We start from the raw sequence: 15,424 nt of genomic DNA on the forward strand, positions 1-15,424 counted from the left end.
TATATATCTGCAGGGTAACTAATATTCTGCCTTTCTTTTACAGAGCTACCACCTAATACACAGCACCGAAGCTTCTCCTTGACCGGACCAACGGCCACTCAATTGAGTCAGTCCATCAGAGAGCGACTGGCCACCGGATCGCATAGCCTGCCAAAGCCCGGCAGTGATTTGCATGTGTTCCAGCACAGGTGTGTATATTATTACGAAAAATATTTAAAAATGTTCTTTAAAATGATTAAATATTCCTCCAGAATCTCCAATCGGGGAGGAGCACGTCACGATGGATCGCTTTCTGATACACAAACCTATGCGGAGGTCAAGCCCGAGTATAGCTCTTATGCCATGTGGCTGAAGCACAGCAATACGGCCGGAAGTCGTTTGTCCGATGGTGAGTCCGTCGAACAGCTGCAGATCGGTTCGCCGGCGATGACCCGACATGGTCACAAGATGATACACACCCGAGGTGGACCACCGGGTCAGATGGCGGGTCAAATGTCGGGCAACGAGTCGCCCTACGTGCAGAGTCCGCGTATGAACCGCAGCAATAGCATAAGGTGTGTACCAATGAAGTGACTAAGTTTTTATCTTTTCCCTTCCTGCATGTTCGTATCTGAATCTCTATTCTTCTCTCTTCCCTTTGTAAACTTGGTTATCCCTGAAAAGCTACTTGAAAGAACGGACATATCCAAGGTGAAAATGGAGCTTCAGCACAGTATTTTCGCATCGCATTTCATTTTGCAAAACTGTGTTTATTTTTATTTTAAGTTTGTAATTAACATTCAGCCTCACCTTTTCCACTTGCACGTCAGGCTCTTTCCTTTTACAAAGTCGCTCTCTGTCATCCAATGACATGGCCAACTAAGACAATGTCATCTCATGAAAGTATCATCACAAAATACAATAAAATACACCTCTTCTTTATTCCTTAAAATACAATCGATTTCCACTCACCTACACCTTCTCCGTCTGTCAGGTGTATTTTCCTGTTATTTTTTCTTCTTGCTTGAAGTATGCAAACAACTTTTGGTATTTCTGTTTTCACTGGGTGAGAGCCAAGGACTCTCTGATGCCAGGACATATGCTTGTTTTTTCATGTGTCCTCCTGCATATTTTAAAGGTTCACTTAAAAGCCAAAAGGGAAGGCCCAGTTATTTAAAGAGCAAACTTTTCTGATGCTCCTGTGCTGGGGCAGGTTGACGCCCACGGACAATGTGGAAAGCTCTTTGGGAAAACGAGTTGGGAAAAACATTCACAAAAAAAAATATAAAAAGAAAACCCCAAACGGCAAATGGAAAACGTAAAAAAACAAAGAACAGCCTGGTGGCTCGGAGGTGTTGTGGATGGCCAGATTATTATTTGACATGTCAATAGGTTTGCCAACCCCTGACTTGGCAAGGGTGCAGATGAAATGAAGTTCGCTTTTTTTCTGTGTGTTTGCCTTGTCAGCAAGTTTTCGACTGCAGTTTGTTGTTAACGGTCAAGTGGTTCATTAAAAAGTGTTCCACAGGAGAAGAAAAAGTTTGAAAATAAGTGAGAAAGCGTTTCGAAAATTGGTTAAGTTTTACTTTTAGGTTTGGATAAGTTCTCATAAATATGACAAATATTTACACAGTTTCTGAGATTTTGGCAGCCCAAAATCTTCCTTTCTTACTCTGATTTCCTTAATCTGCTTTCTGCTTTCTTCGTTTTGTATGCCAAGCTTTCCCTTCGACATCAATTATGCCATAGAAAGTGTGGAAAGGATTGTGTCAAGGGAAGTGGAAGCCCTAGAAACCAGTTCGGTGGCTTGTTATCAAGTTTTCCACTGCCATACACATTCACCCGAAGTTTGTGGCAAATAGCCCTAGAGAAAACCGACAGCTCTTGCCACCAAAAGCAAACAACAGAACCCACTCACACCGACAGGCGCACACATGACGTATACGTAATATTAGATTTGCATGCAAAATGCCATTAATGTCACAGTTATCAGAGCAGAGCAAGTGGACAGGACAGGACAGGACAAGGCAGGATGAAAACCAGCGCCCCATTCTGTATCCTGCATCCGATTTCTGTTTGTGGAGCGGTCACTGTGCGGGCTTTTAGAAATCTCTGCATTTTATGACAATTTGTCTGGGGACTTAAACGCAACGATGCCTCCACCCAGGATCAGGAGCAGGACCAGTACACCCTTATCATTCTGATTCACAGTGCCCCAACAACCAATTTGTAACAGAATTAAACGGAAATGTGGGCCTTTTTGAAGAGCCCAGAAGCGTTCAATTTTCATAATGAAATTGGCTTCATAATGTTGGCAAACGCAACGGAAATTTGCAACTGTCTGACCACATTTACTCTTCACAAAAGTGATGATAATTGAGATGCATGATCGATCGAGGTTTAAATTGCAACGGAGATGAGTATTGCGAGAGTGATTGTGGTGGCTTTCTTTACTTTTTCAACTATTTTAGTTTTAAATTTTATCCTTTGTATCAGAATAACACACACCATTCTAAGATAAATGCATAAACCCTCTTTAATAATTGCACTTTCATTCATATCAATGCCTCATATTAGCCTAAGCATCTGCCTTTGAATCATTTGCGCTCTCATTCAATGTCAAATTAGAATCGCCACATGAGACTAATGAGATTCCATTTCAGATCCACGAAATCCGAGAAGATGTATCCCTCGATGCTGACTCGTGGCGGCGACGTGGAAATCGAGCCGTACTACTGCCTGCCTGTAGGCACTAACGGTGTTCTCACGGCCCAAATGGCAGCTGCCATGGCGGCTCAATCGCAGGCGGCGGCACAAGGCAACCCCGGCGTAGGCGTCAATGTGGGAGGCGTGGCCTGGAGCCAGCCTACTTCACCTACACCCCTCAACCGCGGCCCCTTTAGCACAGCGGCAGCTGCCTCGGTTCTATCACCTACCCATGGTTCCACATCAGCCGCAGGACTCGTGGGTTCTGGTGGGGGAGCGGGTGGTGCAATGGTCGGACATCGGCTCACATATCCCAAGAAGAATGACGAAGGTGAGAATTGGTATTACACTCAAAAAGATTTTAGCCTTCGAACTAAGTAGTTTGGTTTTAAAATCGGTGTAAGAATAATGAACGTAGTTCTACATGATTTTTTTCAAGGATTAAGTTTCTTCTGAAGTTTTAAACATTATTTTCTGACCAAGGAAGTTTTTTTAAGTGCAGGCTTAAATGCAGATTAATGCAACTTTACCGTTCTGTTTCCGTTTCAGTTCACGGCAGTGCCGCCTCCTTGCTGTCCGGGGGCAGTTCCTTATACGGAAACGCCGAGGAGCGACAGGCGCATGAAATTCGGAGGCTGAAGCGCGAACTGCAGGATGCCCGGGATCAGGTGCTCAGCCTGAGCAGCCAGCTGTCAACCAATGTGAGTACCTCGCCATGGAAATGCTTAGTTTAAGTTCCGATGAATAGTGAGTGCATTCGAATCCTTCTGCTCGGCTGCACTCGGTGCCAGAAACTTTCAACTCTGTCACACGCATTTGAGGGGAAAGAGACTTACTGACAGGCTAAGAAACTTTTCGAGTCATTTTTTATCACTTGAAAAGGTATTTGGCTGAAAATTATTTTATCATTTGCTTTCTGTTTGTGACTGATTTATTAGGATTATAAAGAAGTGAAAGAGAAGATAGCCCAATTTGTCATGGAAAATACAGAAAATTTTATATTTAACCAGAATTAATGGCATCCTTTTTCCAATAAATTAAAAGCCAATTTATTAAGCATAAAATCGGACTTTTCAACAGTCAAATTAACACGATCGAATAAATCTTAGCTCATTTCCATAACAATCCGAAAAGCATGCTAGCGAATATGTTTAAAGGCAATTGCCACTTGGCAGTGCAACAACCAAGTCAACCAATTTAATTTCACGTGAATAAGTTACGGCAAGAAAGGAAAATACTTGCCCCACCTAATCTGGCCCACCACATCTTTTATAGTTCAACCTCATCGTCTGCATTGTGCCCGGCCATTAATTTAAGTGGTTATGCCGTGTACTTTGGGTCACAATTTATTTGGTTCCCGCAGCTGTTGCAACATTTTGCGCATTTTCATGGCCTACGTTTAGGGGCGATGCTGAGAAAAAATGTGGCAACTGTGCTGCCTGCTTCGCCGCTTCTGCTTCCCCGCCAGAATGGTGTGCCAAAAAGCTTTGCCGCTTTGAAAGATTCATTCGCTTCGCTTATCAGGCAGTCAGCTTGCATTCAACTTTTCAACTTTTTCCGCCAAGTTGCCTTTCGTCATATTCAGTTCGAGTTGCCCGATGCACCCGGAGAAATATTACAAATTATTTTATTTGATTTTTATATATTTTTTTCATATTTCTGCAGATTATTTCTGCAAGTGTACAGACTCAAGTCCTAGACTGTGTCTGTCTATAAAAAGGTATGTGTGCGTGTTGTCAACAAAAGTCACGCTAAAGTCTGATAAACTTCCGCGGCAGACAAAAGTACTCGAAGAGATGGAGACCAACTTTTGCCTACTTTCGGGCGACTTCTTATTTTGATATACCTCCATATGGGTCTGAAATTGATTTAATTTACAAATTTTCTTGCCAACAATTTTCATTACAAAATAAAACAAAGTTTAAATTGCATTCCACTGAGGGGAAGGGAGCCTTGGAGGAGTCATTGTACATTTTATGCTTGTCTGCAGTGTCGAAACGGTATAAAGTATTTTATAGCCATTTCTCCTAAGTCAGCCGCCCACCCACACTTTTGGCCATCAAATTTATCGGGGCCAGACAGGCAGACAACATAAATCTTTTATTTTTTCCACACTTTCCCGTGGGGGTGTGGGAAGGTCTGGTGCCAAGGTCAAGGCGTACGTGTAAATTGCCAGAAACCGGCGTGATGGATTCAATGACGATTTGATGGACAAGAAACTTTAAGTTGATTGCAACTTTTACCAATTTTCCCCCACTTTGCCATTTTTCCCACTTTTGCCAGCGGAGCGAAGAACTTTTCCGCTGCCCAGCTGCCATAAAAGTGCAAACAATGTGGAAGCACAGAATAATTGCAACGGAGTTATGCCGACCAGAATAGAATCTCACCCAGCTGATATGGTCTGATATGCGGTCTGGATCTGACTCTGGTTGGCTAAGTGGATTAGGTGTTTGGGTTGGGGGAAAAGTGGCTTGGAAAATGGGTCGCCTTGAGCGTGATTTATCTGTGAGTGGGTTGTGCGAGAGCAAAGAAGTACATTTACCATAATGCGAAAACTTGAAATGGAATCGGAGTTGGCTGCTGGTCAAACTTTTCCTTCATTGTGATCACACCTAAGATACCACAATGACAAATTGCGATTATTATTTATTGTGCTGGCCGAAGAGAACTATAATTCTTGATTTCGTTCTGAAATAATAATTTAAAATAATGAGTTTTAACAGAAACTTCTTTGGACTTAAAAAACTTTAAAGTTAAGTTTACTAGTTTTTCCAAGAACTAAAAATAAGGAATATAAACAGAGATTTTCCTTTGCTCACTTCCCTTTTCAATTAAGTTAACAAATACTGAAATGAAAGAAAAAGTTTTTACAATTTCAAGTGCTTCTGCCATTTTTAACTACAGTTTGGCTATTTCTTTGGCACTTCTGTACCTCCTTCGACCCCCTTTCATTGTGGATTAAAAACTTTTTAATTGCCCATTGACTTTGATGTCGTTTTCTTTTGGCTTTCCCTGCCATTGTCTTGGCCAAAGTTTCCTGCGTTAATTAAATTTCTGCCTCGGTTTATAATGGCATAAATGCCGATATGTCGCTCCCGCACTTCCTCAGTCTGTCTATCGATCTCTTTTACCTCCTCGTCATGAGTCCACGTCTCTCGCCCGTCTGTCAGCAGTTTTGCCGCATATTATTTGCCATTGGCTCTTTTTTATTACGAGTATTATTTTTTTTTTATTGACAGACGCCCGTTGTGGAGGCTTCAACGTCATGAAATTTCACTTTGCGGTAGTTGGGAAAACTGAAGCTTCCACACATTGGCAGTTGGTTTGGTTTTTCGCATTTGTTTGAGAGGAAATTGAGATGTGGCAGGGGCACTGAAAGTCTGACAATGCAGTTTGTGAACTTTTCGCAATCCTCTCGAGATGTGTGCCCGGTTGTGTGTGTGTGGGTAGTTCCAGGAGGTTTTTCGGAAATATTTTTCATATTGTGCCATTTAATTTTTGGAAAATTTACTCGTATTTCAAAGAGAATCGGTGGCTGGGGATGTGCATTGTGTGCTTAAATTATTAAGAGGAAAATGTTGAATTTGTTGTTTAAGTTTTCAAATGAAATTCAGAATTAATTATTTTTATTTTTTGGGAATTAATTTCCATGATAATTCACTTAAGCTAGCCCATCTCTGATACTGGCATTATTTCTCCTGAACTTTAATTCAAGCCAATCCCCCAAGCGAATATCCCTTTTTATGACCCACCTCTTCGCCATCCCCAACTTTTCTTATCAGGCTAAGCTTTATGGTAGTTCATAATACGCTTTATTCCGAAGCTCACATAAACCCCAAGCAGCTTATAAAACTTCCAACCTACATCAACTTTAAACAGCTTTCGGCTGAGTCTGAGTCGAACTCCATTCAGTTCGTGCCCCCTTGCCACACTTTGGGTGTATAAAAACCCCAATTGAGCAATCTTATCATTGACCATAAATACTAAACCACAACAAAAACATCAAACTACACACTGTAGGGAAAAGCGCCAAGCAACGCGCCCATTTATCACGCACTCGAAATTGACCCAAGTGACCTGAGGGAGCCCAGGCAGGGGGCAGAACGACGGACTCTCCATGCATGCCAATGTAATAACATTAAAAGCGTGATAGAGTCACCCAAAACAACCCCTCTTGAACTATTCCCCCTCGACGCCCTGGCGATAAGACAAAGAGTAGCAAAACTATAAAGCATTTGGGTGATCGCCTCAAGCGCCAAAAACTCGCGCCAAATCTGGGAGGAAATGCCAGATGACTCTACCTAAGTGAATGAGTTTGAGATACAGATGAAGGTTGTTGTATCCTTTTTTCTGCTTTTTAATTGATTTCGATATTGAGAACAAAACACACTTGAAAATATTAGAGAGGAAAGTGCATTTTATATTGTCCAGAAACCTAAAACTTTAAGAGAATTATCTAAAACGCAGCTTCATTTTATATAATTTTATTATAATAGTTTTAGTTTTTTGATTGTCTCAATCTCTAGGTACCCTTTAAGTGACCCTAAGCTGCAAGCTGAGCAATCATCTAAATTGCTTAATGGGGGCAACGAAAATGTGGTTGATTGTCTTAAGTAAAAAATGAGACATGAAACTAAGGTTCATGCTCTCCAGTATTTCAGTTCCTTATGTTAGACTTACCTTAGCTTACCTTAAGTGGCAATTATGACTAATAAAACTTATGTATTGCTCTTTTTCTTTTAGGTAAGTGCACTTCCATTTAATGCTTAAGCAATATATAAGTATAAAGATGGGGTATGTACAAACTACTATATAAATTAAAAAACCATTTGTTTCTATAAGTTTGCCTTATATAGCATTATGATATCAAATAGGGCCATTAATTTGACTTCCTTCATCCATCATTTATGCTTTAGAGCTGTCGCCACTTGAGCATGAAATCAATTCTGAGCCGCTGTTTACTAATAAACCATTTGGGATATATGCCAATGGCTTAGCCGAAAACAGTTAAACTAATGCCAAGTCAGTAAGTTATGCAGTGCTGGGCCAAAAGGCAGTTACAAATATAGGGGACTTCTAGAGCCAATAACCCGGCTTCATCTCGATTGGTGATAATCAATCATCTTTTTTGTAGCTATCGCCCCTACTAGACTCGTTAAACAAGCCACCCAGAAAAGTTTTTTACAACTTTATTATGTCCCAGTCCTTGGGACTTGGCCTCCATATGAAAGTGCAAAAGTACAAAACTATGCGCAGACAGTTCTTTTCTGTGGCGCCGCAAAGTCTCGCGCCAAAAATAAACGACTTCGGCTGCTGGCTGTCCTTTTCCCCACCGGGCTGTCCTTCACTTTGGCCTTACGACCAGCCGCAAAACACAAAACACAAATTTGCAATTTTTTCCACTTTGTTGTTCGTCGTCGTAGTCGTCGTCGTCCTGGCCGCCAAGGAAGCTGCGTCTGTAATTTTTTTGCGCACATCTAAATAAGGGGTCGTCGATGGGGCAGACGACTGCGACAGGGTCCGTATAAAAACATACGTAAACTACGGCCGAGCCGCCACATTGGCGCCTGACTTTGGTCTGTGGCAATCCTGCAGGATGTTCTGGATGTTCAGACCATGCAGGCAGCTCAAATCCCCTGCGTATTAAAAGCTGGATTAAGAAGTTTCGCATGTCTGCGTCGATAAATATGTGTTAGCTTCAAGGGCCATTACTTACGTTTAAGGTTGAAACGTCAGAAAAGTTTACTTATGTTTAAAGATTTATATATTAGAAAATGTTAGAAAATAAAAAAGAGTATTCTTTACCATCTTGTAGCCATTAAATGGTTTAAAATCAAATCTAAATCTGAATCTGGAAAATGAAATCTTTTTGTTATTAAAATATTCGATATACCCATATAATTATCAAATCCCAAATGAGATTATTTTTAAATTCATTCTTAAATTATGCCTCCTTTGCAATGCCATTATCCAATTCGTAGCCCAGATAATTATAGTAATTGAGTTTTTTCACACGCTTGGCGATAGGAATATAGGGTCTATGCTCATGATGTAGCTTCCGCCTTGCGTGATGTTCTAGGTCCTGGTTACCCTCTTGATGTAGCGCCCCTGAAAATCTGAGAGACCCGTTTCTACCCAACATTTAGAGCATCCCCACCCGCCACTTTTTGTTTTTCCCTTTGGATTCTGTTATTTGTTTTGTCGCCGACAAGTCGGCGTCATTTCCCATCTGCTGCTGCGCAGTCGACGGCGTCGCAGGAGCTGCTGCCAAAGGATTTTTGGAGTCGAGTGTGTCATGTTCAGTTCCGCATTTGAAGTCGAGGCACACGCACTAGAAATCGGAGTTACAGGGTGTTGTATCGACTGCCTACTAGCAACATGTTGCTGCTGCTGCTAGCAACATGCTGCTGATCGCGCACTCGCTCTCTCGCACAACTGATCTTGCTCAACATCGGCGCGTTTCAGTCCCTCTCTTCGTGACTCTCTTTGTGTTTTTGCAGGGACATTTGTATGGGAAACTCGATTCAGTGATAGAAGAGAACAGAGAAAACGGAAGAGTAGAGCGAAGCAACCACGAACTGGCCTCGAGTTTGTTAGTAGAATCAGTCGGGTTTCCATCTCAGCCGGGAAAAGACAGCTAAATTATAGAAAATAAAGTCGCACTCGATGTCGAATATCGCACGTATCTGAATCAGAGAATCCGAGTGTATCTGACTGGTGTTGTTTGGCGAGCGGGTGTATCTGCTAGTGCGTGATCGCTGGCGGCTGTTTACCCAACTGATTACCGAAGTGTTGCGTGAAGTGAAGTTAAGATTTGTAAGAAATACAACAGAATTACGCGAGCTAAAAAGGTTCATTGAGCAGAGCTCCTAAAGCCAAAAATAAATGGTAAAAAACCAAAGCCAAACGAGAAACGTGTTTGTGACGTGCAAAAACAAAATACACCTTGAAATGAATGGATAAATAAAATAAATGTTTTTTTTTTCAAACCGGTCAGCAAAAGTTCTTCCACAGCAAAAAAAAAACAGAAAACTGCTGACACAGAAAGATAACACAGAAAAGTTCACCTACAATTGCTTAAATTAACAAACAGAAATCGAGATAAAAAAATGATAAGCAAATAAACAAACAAATGTTGCAGTACAAATTAACCAGACGGAAGCTGCGTTGCCAAAAACTATGTAGCTCTGTTCATTGCCAGGGTTTCCCATAGCCCATTCCCACAGATACCTTTACCTCATTCCCGGGGAGAGTTGGTATAAAGTTACTCGTCACTTGAACCATGCAAATAATTGCAAAATCAGCAAAATACTTTATGGACACTGCGGGAAATCTGCCATATCAGCTGCTCTCTCTCTCACTCTGTCACTCTGACACTCTCTCACTATCCATTTATTTGTTTTCCTTTCCATCCACCAAAATAGCTACAAATTAAACGGGCTCCATGGAGGTTTTCATAGGTGCAGGGAGATGTTCGACAATGGCCAAAACGTTTAATGGAGCATGTCGAAATGAGTTGGCCAAATTGTTGAGTTCAGTTCTACATATGCAAGTGATGAAAAGGTTGCACTTCCCCCTCGTAAAGGCAAAACAGTTCAGACAGTGGCGTATTGGGCAAACAGGGGGATAAAACTTAAAACTCGTAAAATAATATTGGATTTTAAGAAGGTGTAATGACACTTTCTGAAGTAGAAGTTTTCATTTCCCTAGAATGTCATTACTCATTAGGTATGCTGCTCAGGAAATGTAATTTTATGATCTTTAATGGTCGATCATTTGCATGTTTCCCCTCCATAAAATCCCTTTACCTTAACATTCTGATATCATCTATTCCATTAGTGCAACCACCCTCTACATCGGCGGACAAGCAATATCACTTTATGATCTCCAAACCGAACCGTAAATCACCCTTTTAACCACGTCCATGTCACATGCAATTGAGTCGAACAGTAGCCTACACACAAATTGCACAAACATGTCAAAAAGGGGGAACCAAAAATACGGGGATAATAAAAGACTTTGTCTGCTGCATTGTGAAGTTTTATTAGGTTTTTTTTTGTGTTCAGCTGAGAAGTTATTCCCACTGGGAAGTGGAGTACTTTTTGCTGCTGCCCATGAAGTGCATTTCGAAAACGCTGGTGGGAAATGGTTTACGATGTTGCCAAATTTCTGACAAACAAATATGCCTTTGTTTTCATTGATTTTCCGCTAATGACTTCGGTTCAACATCTCGCAAGCCAAACGAAAACAAGCGAATTAGCTCTGACTGTACATGTGGCCTATAGGCCTATAGCATCGTTCAGAATAAGCCAGGGGAAACTCCCTCCCGGATCTCCCTCGCATATGGGTTCCCTGTTTTCCGGGGCAGCTGTCCCAAATACGGCGAGGTGTCACCCTCCCTCACGAACTCCGCTTTTCGCGTTGCGTGTGTGTTGGGCGATCAATTAAAATCGGGAAAAGGAAGAGAAAGGAAAACGCTATGGTTCCCATCATTTCAATCATCCCTATATCCTTTGTAATAAATTCTTATTGGAGGGCGAACGACGACTCCCCCTCGAAGAGAACGATTTATGAGGCTTCACTTTCACATTCCCCCAAAAAAAAGCAGAACAACAGAAACTTTTGGCCTCTGAAAATATTTTAATTGAAAGAATATTGCAATTAATTATGCGGTTCTTTCAGCTAACTTTTTGCCAGCATCCTTGATGAAGATTGATTTTTGCCAGCATTACTGCCGCTGTGCATAAATTTTCATGCGCAGCTAATCAAAATTAGTCATGCCTGAAAATCTGTGGGGCGGAGTTCGAGGTGGGGTTGGAAAATAAGGGGGACCAAGAAAATTAGTTTTTAATTTGTAATTTTTCGCACACCGACAGGCGTCAACTTTGAAGTTGTTTTTGATTTCTAATAGCCGTTTCTCTTTGAACTGCTCGGTCGGCGAGAAAGTGTGAAAATCGTCGAAGGAAAACTGCTCAAGTTTTCCAGTTCAATTAGCTCGCCTCGGATCGCCGATCGCACAACTCCATAACAATTTCCGGCCAAACGGTCGATGGGCAATCTGAGATACACATGTTCGTAGCAGCTATCAAGAAAGTATCCTAGGATCGCCAGCCTTTCCCTGAAGACCTGACTTCCACCAGCTTGATATTAAGGCAGCAATTTTCCTCACTTTTCTTTGATTGAGGTACTCTGGAAATGGCAACGTCTACTCCAATTTTATTTGTCGAGAGTTGAGCTGTCTTGCATTGAGTTGAGTTGAGTTGAGGAAGAGGAAAACGATGTCAAATGCCTTGCAACTCTACCGACTTTGGATGCCGCCAAACAGTCTGCCTCCATCTGGCGATATGTCGCCCTGCCGAGTGATTTGCATTTCCCCGTGTTTGATGTAAATGCCATGTAAATATTTGATCAGCCCGGTAAACATATGTACTCTGTGCACACAGGGCCAGCCCAGAAACACTTAACGAAATTGAAGGAAAAACTGGGATGGCGGGTATTTAATTAATGGCCGAATTGTATGAGGGAAACTGTGACCCGCATCGATTTGCCTGCTACTGCTGGGGCTAATGACCCAGGAAAATCCCAGGGCGCATGTCTGGCATGCTTAAATAGAGTCCCGTTGAGGCGCTACCTGTTATGCCCAATTAATAGGCTCGAACCTAAAGGGTTGAGGCTCCTCAGCCGAGAGTTCTTCTTTGCCTTAAGTGCCGAAAAATATTGTTTAAAGCACAGCCCGGAGAAATGATAATTATCAAAATGAAACTAGAAAAGATTGTCGGGAGGAAACTATTAAAAAAAGAAAATTGTCATGGGAAAATAAAATGAGTTGAGGGAATAAATACAAGCAAGCTGAGAAGAGAAAGAAAAGCAGAAAGATAATGTAAAAGATAATTAGAAAACTAAAAATGTTAAGAAATTTTATAACTAAGAAAAGTGCTTTGAATATGTTTCCCGCTTTTCTACAATAGAAAAGCTTCTTCCCAGATGAAACCAAAATAGAATTTTCCTAACTTGTAAGCCCACTTTAAGCAGGCCTTGCCAAATGATTAGTTAATTTGAACGACCAGTAAATACAGTCCTTCGAGAGACAGACTTTGAAAGATCCCCTACTAATATAATAATTACGTAAGTGCTGTTCAAACCTCTCTCATTGGGCAAATTACCGAGTAGCCACAAGTCAAGGTTGCCCTTCCGAATGTTCACCCTATCGTTGCACCTTTCCTCAACGGCGTGTGCCGGCTAATTGGAGCTGCACCTTTGGCAACATGTTGCCATGTTGCAGCTGCTGTTTGTCAGCAGGATGCAGCCGTCCTTGGCTGACACTCAATAAACAGGCATTAAAGTCGCCTTTTGTCTACGTTTTTTTTTGTTCGATTAAGCGAGAGGAGTGGCACCTTTTAAAGAACGAGGAATGCGCTTCAGTCATTAATCAGCTGCAACTAATATTGTGGCAGCTGCCAGATGCAACCCATTCCCTTTCCCCCCTTCTCACATATTTCTAATTGCAGTTGACAAACACTGAACCCATTGAGCGAGCATCAAACTCGGCCCCGCCTGCTCCAGATTCACTCCAGAGATGATTCTCGGAAAGGCCAACTCCCCAGCCCTATGCTCTTATCTGGTGGGGCTTCCATTTAGTGCTTGAGTTTCCACAGAAGGCGCTCCCTTTGGTTCTTGAAAATTTAATTATCATTCTCCCAGAATTATACTTGTTCTCAGCGAGGTAGATGAGTTTGGATCAATTTAGTAAATTGAAACGATCGCTAGGGGTGGATCGAAATGATTTTCTTAGGCAAACTCAGCTAGGTACCATATAATTTCCTTTTTAAAAGTGATTTAATAGCTGAGTTGAATCTGAGACTAACACTTTTCTCGATTGGCAACCATTTAATTGACTTTCCTCAGTTGATTTACTGAGTTAACACAAGACTCGGTCCGTGTGAGTGGGAAATGGGATAAGCAGATGGCGTATCTGCAGACATCCATCAATATGTCCAGACCTTGTTAATCGCATAGAAAGCATCTACTAGACACCCAACTTCCACTGCCACTTCCACTACTACTCGCTTTCAAACAAAACAGGAAAATTTGCATAAGATCCAAAACAGAAAGAGAAACAGGAGTCCATTGTGGAATCATAAAATAACGAAAAATACGAAGGCAAGCGTCAAGAAATCTAATCAAAACGATAGCCCCCTTGAAAATGGGAATCGGAGTCTCTGGTACACAAATCACGTCAACAGACCATTTATCAGTCAGTCTCTTGGTCAGTCTGGGCCGAAATGCTTAAAGCTAATGAAATGCAATTGGAAATTTATTGGTTTGCATGGCGAGCGATAAGGCCAGCGAAGGCTAAATCGAAAATTTGGATCGGAGGAGCCAGTCCTGGGGAACTGGAACTAGGGTTCCACTCGACTTGCCCGTAATTACAACTCGGGGGAAGTGCTGCTCCCCCAAGTTTCACATCTGCGGATGGCCATCCACTTGACGGACAACTACAATGGGGGTATATCTGGAATTATTGTATACACACAAAACAATGACGACAACTTGCACATCAGTCTGTCTGTCAGTCGGTAATCAGGCCTGTGTGCATGTTGCATGCAACATTTGCCGCCCTTTTCCCCTGTTGATTATGCTGATGAGTTTTTGGGTTCCCCTCTGTTTCCATATATCTAAAGGCCCCCATCTTCAGCAGCGCTAATAATAATAATGAAAAAGTTTTTCTCTCTCGTATTTTTCGGGCCTTTAGCCTTTTTTCTCTCCTGTTTTTTTGGAAAATGGCTTGGGGTTAAGGAGGTCGACTTTGTTTATGCCTGCCGAACATGCAGACCCATGGACAATATTATAAAAGCCTAAGCTGCTGCTGGAGCAACATTCTATGGTGGCACCTCCATTGTAGCATTTTACAGAGATGAAAGATATCAACGAGAGTGGAAATGGTTTCCAACGGAAGATAGTCGGTAATATTTATTTTTATTGACCAAAATTCTAGGAAAAACTATAATCAGATTTAAACTTATCTTCAGTTTGTATCTTATCAATACCATTTTATCAGCATAAGACTATTAATAGCTATAGTCATGAGGAAAGTATAATCTGGAAAGCGGAGATTAGCCTGCAGTCTCTCAGTGCTAACAACTTTGTAGCTCACTTAAGACGACATGGATAATTAAACATTGCAGTATTTTTATCTCATTAAGTTGATATTATGCGAGCTTATCCTTCATCATTTCTGGGATAGCAAAGTCTATAGACTAGAACTTCGATTGATTACATTTCTGGCTTTTATATTCATCGAAATGACCTTCGTTATGCAATGGCTGGCCGTTTCCACCCCCATTGAATGGCAAACTCGAATGCAATTGCAGCATCTCGCGCCTCAAGTGACTCTTAATGAAATGCATTAAGTCTATATATAAACCACTCTGACGCAAAAACTCATTTCCCCATTCGAACAATCCTCTCGAGTTACATAGCTAATGTTGTTATATAGAGCCTACGATGTTGCACATCTCACAGCGTTTGCTAGACCAGTAGATGGGGAAAAAGAAAACTTAAATTAGCCTCAATTGTTTATAATTTTCACAAAAGTGCCTTATGCGGTTGTCAAGTGCGTTGAGTGAGGAAGTGGAGAATGGCCCGCGATCGTCGCGTTTCGTCTCACTTTCGGTTTCGGTCTTCTGGCCGATTAAGAAACTCAAAACTGGCAAACCGGTTTCGCACTAAATCCACCCGC

The 15,424-nt window shown here is 41.6% G+C and overlaps 1 protein-coding gene across 6 annotated transcripts in view; it reads left to right on the forward strand.

Moving 5' to 3' along the window:
• The window catches only part of LOC108114815 (protein sickie), a 179,024-nt gene that overhangs the window by 146,842 nt on the left and 16,758 nt on the right, over positions 1-15,424 (forward strand). For all 6 annotated transcript variants that reach the window (XM_017225936.2, XM_017225933.2, XM_017225935.2 and 3 more), the window contains 4 exons: positions 44-188; positions 252-554; positions 2,643-3,016; positions 3,235-3,386. In XM_017225936.2, the coding sequence (XP_017081425.2) occupies positions 44-188; positions 252-554; positions 2,643-3,016; positions 3,235-3,386 (974 nt within the window). The remainder of the gene's footprint in view (positions 1-43; positions 189-251; positions 555-2,642; positions 3,017-3,234; positions 3,387-15,424) is intronic.

This window comes from Drosophila eugracilis, unplaced genomic scaffold (assembly GCF_018153835.1).
Source record: "Drosophila eugracilis isolate 14026-0451.02 unplaced genomic scaffold, ASM1815383v1 contig_513, whole genome shotgun sequence".
NCBI classification, from domain to species: Eukaryota; Metazoa; Arthropoda; class Insecta; order Diptera; family Drosophilidae; genus Drosophila; species Drosophila eugracilis.